Below are 6,889 nucleotides of genomic sequence, written 5' to 3'. Positions count from 1 at the left end.
CTCCATGATGAACACACACCTCCACCTGGGCACGGTCTCAATAGATCTTCTCTGTCTATCTCAGGAATACGGCGTTCCATTCATGGAGACCAGTGCAAAGACAGGAGTGAACGTGGAGCTGGCCTTCCTGGCTATAGCAAAGTAAGTCTGAAGATGTGTTTAGAAATCACTTACATTAAGAAGTTGGAATGTAAATTTCTCAGGAAACTATATCACAAATGTAAATGAGATGATGTCAGTTTTAGAAAATATATAGCATTCATGTTCTCTAGGTGCTGTTGTTCCTACTGTGCTACTTCACAACCTCAGTAACAAGAATAGTAAATTAGTAAAGGGGCTTTTATTCTGAAAGGTTTTCTGCACTGCAACGTGATGAATACTTTAGTCCAGACACGGCAAAAAGGTCAGAGGTCAACATATCTTTTTCCGATGTGTTCAAGACGTATCAAACTATACCAGAGGATCCAATTGTTCTTATTGATGGATTATTACTGAAACTAAAACGCATCAATTAGAAAATCCTCCACAGAATTTTCTAGAAAACAGAATGGAGGACGGATCCTCCTGATCTTTTTTGAGGGAGAGAAGATCTGACACTTGGACTATGAATAAACTCAATCGGCACAGATATTCTGTAGCTGCTGTACGTTCCTGCTGCCTCGTACATTAACCCACGACAAATGAAATCACAGTGCAGCTGATCAGATCAATGTATTTACTGGATGTGATGCCCGGCAGGAGAGAGAACAAATCCTGAAAGGCACACCAGTGGAGTTTTATTTTTAGACAGGAGTGACCAGTCAGCCACGCGTCTGCATGCTGCGCTAACAGCCAAACACCGCGGGAGGAACGAGCTATTTTAGACTTTGCTCATCTTTTTGACGTTAATTTGATTACGAGATGCTGGAGGGAGGAAACAGATGGAGAGTCTGTCGTCTCTCCGCCCCCCCACCGCCGACACAAAGGAGAGAAGAAACAACATTATTTTCCTTTTTTTTTCTCCTTCTTGCATTGTTGTCACTAAGCAATAGCGATGGCAACATTTTATACTCCAACAAAATTACACTTTAGGAGAAAAATTCCCCACGATTCATGCTGAAAAAACCGAGCCTTGTAAATACAAAATCTGAAGGAAATTGACTTGACTTGGGTGTGTTTTGTTTGGCGTTTCCTCCGCTGGGTTGCCTTGGCTGAGCTTGAAATTGGCAGAGGTTGTGTCGATTTGCTCCAAAGCACCTTATTACAGGAAACGCCACACTCTAATGGCTCCATTTCTCGTCGTTTGATATTGAATGGCGTTGTGTGCGTTTTGACACCATGTTGCTCTCCTTTCAGCCTGGACACACCTTTCTTTCTTACTCAATGGCAGGAAATATATATATATACGTAAAGTAACGTCCGTCACTGTGAGAGAGTGAGAATAGTGTTTTCACAGTGTGTTCCCAGAGCGTTAGAAAAGAATTGATGTGGGTGATTTGATGTCTTGTTGCGAAAGGTATTTTAAGAGCCAGTTAGATGTGATGATTCATGCCAGAGATGTTTTGATTAAATGTCTCTCTCTCTCTCTCTCTCTCTCTCTCTCTCTCTCTCTCTCTCTCTCTCTCTCTCTCTCTCTCTCTCCTTCTTTTTTATTTCTGTTCCATTCTTATTTCCCTGTCTGTGCTCCATCCCACACATACACCCCCTCTATATCTAACTATTCTCTCTCTCCTCCTCCTCTCTCTCTTCTCTCTCTCTCCCTCTCTCTCTCCCTCCTTCTTCCTCTCAGGGAGCTGAGGCACAGAGCGTCGCAGCAGCCCAACGAGCCCAAGTTCCAGATAAACGAATACATTGAGTCTCAGAAGCACAAGTCTGGCTGCTGTGGCCAGGTGTAGCCGAGATGAGAGTCACACGCATACACACACACACACGCACACACCTGAAAAGCCAGATAGAGGTTTGTGTCTTGTCCCTTATGAAAATGATTAGCCGATGCCAGCAGCAAACGTGAGGAGGGGACTGGGAGTGACTCTGGATTGGCCACCCTCTCCCTTGTCCCTTATCTGAAATGTGAATCAAAACCTTTTATGTCATATGTAGAAATGTGTGTGGTCTTTGTGCTGACAGTTATATGAAATTACAAGTCAGGAGTTACAATCTTGAAATGCTATATCCATCTGCAGGGACAAACTACAACTATTTGTCGTTCTACACTTGATAAATAGCAGTTTTATATGACTATATAATCATTATGACTGTTTATGTGGATATAGCATTTTGCCATGGTGCTCTTAGTGTGTTCATCCCAACTCTACCAGGCTGTGAACTGAATCCCTATTGGCCTTACAGTCTTCATCATTATGCTTAGAACTTGTGTGCGTTTGAGGACTTCAGTCTCACGGTTCGGAGTGTAGCTAGAATGATCCCGTGTGTTTCCATCTGTACTGCTGTTAGATAGAATAAAGCCAACATTCTGAGGGCCGCCTGCCCGGTGTGTGTCTGTCTGTACATCTGAGTGAGGGCTGATGACGCTTCATTACCGCGTACATGTGAATATGCTGGGCATCATTCCACACGTGCTCTCACATCTTCATCCCACCGTGACACACACTGGAGACAAGAGAGTTTTTATTCATCCCTCAAGCTATATTTTTATAGGGTCTCAGTCCAAAATTTGTCAGCATGCATTTTGCTTTTTATCATGTAAACACAGTGCACACACACACACACACACACACACACACACACACACAGAGGCGCACACAGTGACAACACAGAGGCGCACACAGTGACAACACAGCACTCCCTCACATTGTTGTGTCTCCTTTAGAGATGGATGTTGCCCGCACTGTCCAGGAGCTGTATTTGTTCACGCACTGCATTGTGTAACACGTTTTCTTTGTACAATGTTCATTATGAATGTTTGCTTGATGTCACATTTGTCCCTCTTCTGAGGCGTCACGGTGATCACAAAGTGCCACGAAAAAGTGCTTTGTTATCATATGATATAAAAAGGTATATTTTGTAATGTATGTGGTGTTGTTTTATTGAAGTGAGTCTCATCTGTTTGTCTTTGTGTCTCTTTGAGGTTCTTTCAGGCAACGGGTGGGAGTCTTCAGGAAATGATGAGGATGTGCTGAGGTTACTAAGCCACTGTGTGGCAGCAGACACCCTGATTACTCTACAGCCCGTAGCTCTAGAAGAGAGACCAGATTTTATCAACAGGTTATTTTATCATACACCTGGCACAGTGTTTTTATGGCTGCACAGCTTTATAAACATTCTCTGGTGTTTCTCTTAACACTGAAGTTGGATATGGGAAGGTTGATCTGTAGGCTGTACACTTGAATGCAGCTCCCCCACTCACATCTATGAGTCATGCAGCAGAGCCAGGTAAAGGAGCCTATAGATTCTTAATTCCTCAAGCAGTTCATGTGTTCATCTGTGTTGTGTGTATTGCAGCAGTATATCTATCAGCATCCCGTGTTTAAAATGCCAGGTTGGACGGTGTTGAGAGATGCCGTTTCTGCTAAAGCCTCTTATCTTATCAAGTCTGGTTATCTGGAAGCATTTCCCAGCTGGAAAAGTTAAAACCTCCCTGAGGCTTGAGATCAGCCAGCTCCCTGCCAGGTTGTATTTTTACAGTCATGTCACTCATCTCTCTGAATAACCACAGGGAGCCTCTGGCAATCTGGCTACAGAAGACTGGGCTGTTTAATATTAATGCTGATAAATGATTGTTAGGGTTATTTGCTTACTTACACTGGCTTGTCATTTAGGAATAGCGAGAAGGACATGTGGGCTAGGGTCAGGGTACATCCGTAAAGGATGTAATGAAACTGAGGGAGAAATAGTTCCGGTAAAGTTACTGGAACCCAGAACTTTCAACTCTGACATCTCCTAATAACAGTTGTATAAACTGTACATTATATCTGTAACATCTGTCATTGTACCTTGATGTTATCATGCAATCCTTTTTCTGCCACACTAGATTCTACATCACGATGTTTGATTTGAATATAGTTATACAAATAAAGTTAAAATGTGATATTGGCTCTGGAAACTCACTGCTGAGCGCCTCAGACAGAATGCAAGTCTCTTTAAGAGGCAAGAGACAGATAGACAAGATAGATGGATAGAAATCCAGGAAACGTGCACGGAAATTAGTGAGCACAAACATATGTTGACGTATGAACTTTTATTTATTTTAAATATATCTTTCATTAAAAATGATCATTTAAAAATACTATGTGCAACATACAAAGTGTGAAAAGCGAACACTATGCTCAAAAGAGAAACCTTTAACGCAAAATTACGATAATACAACTACGATTAAGGGAAGGCCACGGAAAAGTATTATGGGATAGATTGTAAATTACATAATCTCTGTGGAAACATAAAACAAATGTGAATAAATACAGGGTTTATAATATAGCTTTGGTGGGGAAATTATATTGTAAAAGTTACTATTTGTGAACTTGTTCAGTTCCAGATTCTTCACACTTTACTCATGTAAACACACAGTTAAGCGTGTTCGCGACTCCATTCGTGGCTGTTTTGCATGAGGCGGCCTTCGGGGCCGTGAACGCACCTCCCTCTTCCTGAGTGGCTTTAGTCCCCTCCGCTGTGAGCTCCGCCGGCCTCAGAGCTCGGGTCAGGACCTCCGCTCGACACGGCGGAACCCCACGGAGGATTACACACACATCATACACGCACACACACATCATACACACACACGCAAACACACGCAGGAAGACTGTCCGCTGGAAAGTGAACGGCGAGTGCGAGGAGTGGGACTCAAACACCTCCACAGTTTCCCACGGAGCAGTTTCCCTAACGGGGCGGAGGTTTGGGTGTTTTAGAGGGGGCACCTCTCACACACATACACACACACACACACACACACAAACACACACACGCCCCTCCGCAGCAGCATCCCGAGCAGGTCTTCTAGTCGTTTCCACTGTGGACGAGCAACAGGTTGAACAGCAACAGTAGCGGGGCGAGTGAAGCTACCATGCCGACCAAAAGCCAGTACCTTCGGCCCAGACTATGCACGTTGGAGAAGGGGGACAATGGTTACGGCTTCCACCTCCACGGGGAGAAAGGTAAGAGCGGCCAGTTCATACGGTTAGTCGAGCCCGACAGTCCGGCGGAGACGGCGGGGCTCCGCGCAGGGGACCGGCTTGTGTTTGTGAATGGGGAGGACGTGGAGACCGAGAGCCACCAGCAGGTCGTGTCCCGCATACGAGCCACCGTGGGCGGACTGGAGCTCGTAGTGGTGGACCCGGACACGGAGCTGCTGCTGAAGAAACACAACCTGAAGTGTTTGAGGGAGTATGTGACCGAGGGACTGCCGTTACCTTTCGACGACGAGGAACACGGCGGCGGCGGGAAGGAAAACGGTGATGAGCGAGGAGGAGGTGGAGAAGAAGAAGAAGAGGAAGACGATGAAGAAGTAGGGGGAGAAGAGGTGGCGGTGGAAGAGGAGGAGGAGGAGGAGAAGGAGGACGGGACACCCAGAGAGTCCACGCCGGTCCTGGAGAGCAACGGCCAGATCCACGGGCACGTCGAGAAGAAGCTGAGCATCAACTCCGAGAAGGTGAGTGTGGAAATACAGACAGACAGCACAAACACACAGCCAAAAGTTTATATATGTATAACACGTCCGTCATGTCTTACACGTTGTGTGTTCCTGCACTGTAATATGCAACAACAACAACACTTTCACTAACTAAAGCCCCGAAAACAACAACGGTTCTCAAAAGGTATTTGGTGTCCCACTGCTGGCACTTTGAATTGAAGCCCCACCCTCTTTGTTTGTTATAATTAAGAGTCTAAGTAACCAATCAGGTGGCAGTAACTTTTCAGGCTGGTACTTCCAAACACAGCATGTTAACACTGATTTGTCACAAGGGTTGTTGTCTTGAGGAGGCACTTCAATGTTTTGTTTTGCTCAGAAGCACTGTAGTAGTTGAGAGTTGAACCCGCTCCTCTCCAACCCAGTGTCAACATTCTATCACTTTATAATCACGGCATTAAAAGTGGCGTTCTGAAAGTAGGAGTGCAGAGAGTATTATAGCAGATATAATAGGTGCTCTGTGTCAATAACATTGTTGACATGGGCAGCTGCACCCACACGCTCCTCTGTGCTGTGGAGCTTCCAGGCTGTGGGCAGGCAGGGTCAAGCTGGCCGGACATTTGCTGTGGGTGAGAGGACAAACAACCTGGTTCAGTAAACGGGGTCAAAACCAGTGTGTGTGTGTGTCTCTGTCTCGTCCGCCCCTCGCTGTTACTGATGCTGTCATTGTTATGGGGCATTGGAGTTGTGTTGATACGATGAGGAATATCTGCGGCGGGTTCAAAGAGAGGCGACGTACGAAGCTGCAGGCGCTTCTGCTTTACGGAACATCTGCTGTTGCGTCACGGCCCACAATGTGTGTATGGTTCAGCTCTCAGTCAGAAACAATGGCGAGCTGCACCTCCGCAGCGTAGCGAGTACAAAGTACACAGGGATGTGTTCAGCATGGGGGAGATGTGTTACGTTGTTCCCTTTTGTTGCTGAGAATAGGAACACATTTTTGCCATTGCTAAACAAACCGCAACAACAACCACAGGAAACAGTTTGTTGTCTTTCTATTCTTTTATCTTTCTCCTTCAATTATTGCCACAAAATGAAGGTTTTCGAAGGTTGTTGCCACATTCTGTCTCCGCAGTGACCGCATGTTGTTGAAGCGACTTGATAGCCGTCGCATTTTCTCTTTCTGAGAACTCCGAGCCAGGGTTCATTAGAGAAAGCGCTTGAGGAGAGGAAGAGGGTCCCTGCAGTCTGGAACATCTGTGCCCCTCGCTGTGTCCTGGATGTTTATCCCTCTGGCTGCTCTGGCGCCGCCCCGCTCACCTCCTCCTC

At 45.7% G+C, this 6,889-nt stretch overlaps 2 protein-coding genes across 3 annotated transcripts in view; both read left to right on the top strand.

The window, feature by feature from the left end:
• Positions 1-3,047, top strand: part of LOC142989289 (ras-related protein Rab-37) — an 8,905-nt gene extending 5,858 nt beyond the window's left edge. For both annotated transcript variants that reach the window (XM_076138762.1, XM_076138760.1), the window contains 2 exons: positions 65-141; positions 1,769-3,047. In XM_076138762.1, coding sequence (XP_075994877.1) covers positions 65-141; positions 1,769-1,874 — 183 coding nt within the window. In that variant the 3' untranslated portion in view covers positions 1,875-3,047. The remainder of the gene's footprint in view (positions 1-64; positions 142-1,768) is intronic.
• Positions 3,048-4,573: 1,526 nt separating this feature from the next.
• On the top strand, positions 4,574-5,728 carry nherf1b (NHERF family PDZ scaffold protein 1b). Its single transcript, XM_076138759.1, has one exon. The coding sequence runs from the start codon at positions 4,997-4,999 to the stop codon at positions 5,711-5,713; it is 717 nt and encodes a 238-aa protein (XP_075994874.1). The 5' UTR covers positions 4,574-4,996; the 3' UTR covers positions 5,714-5,728.
• Positions 5,729-6,889: the final 1,161 nt, after the last annotated feature.

This window comes from Genypterus blacodes, unplaced genomic scaffold (assembly GCF_046128005.1).
Source record: "Genypterus blacodes isolate CSIRO-AG114 ecotype Tasmania unplaced genomic scaffold, CSIRO-AGI_Gbla_v1 ptg000401l_1, whole genome shotgun sequence".
Taxonomy (NCBI): domain Eukaryota; kingdom Metazoa; phylum Chordata; class Actinopteri; order Ophidiiformes; family Ophidiidae; genus Genypterus; species Genypterus blacodes.
The sequence above is the reverse complement of the archived record's forward strand: the minus strand, read 5'-3'. Positions and strand labels throughout refer to the sequence as shown.

Bases quoted from the DNA above. Each gene is read 5' to 3' on its own strand.
- nherf1b (XM_076138759.1), top strand. From the start codon at position 4,997: ATGCCGACCAAAAGCCAGTACCTTCGGCCCAGACTATGCACGTTGGAG.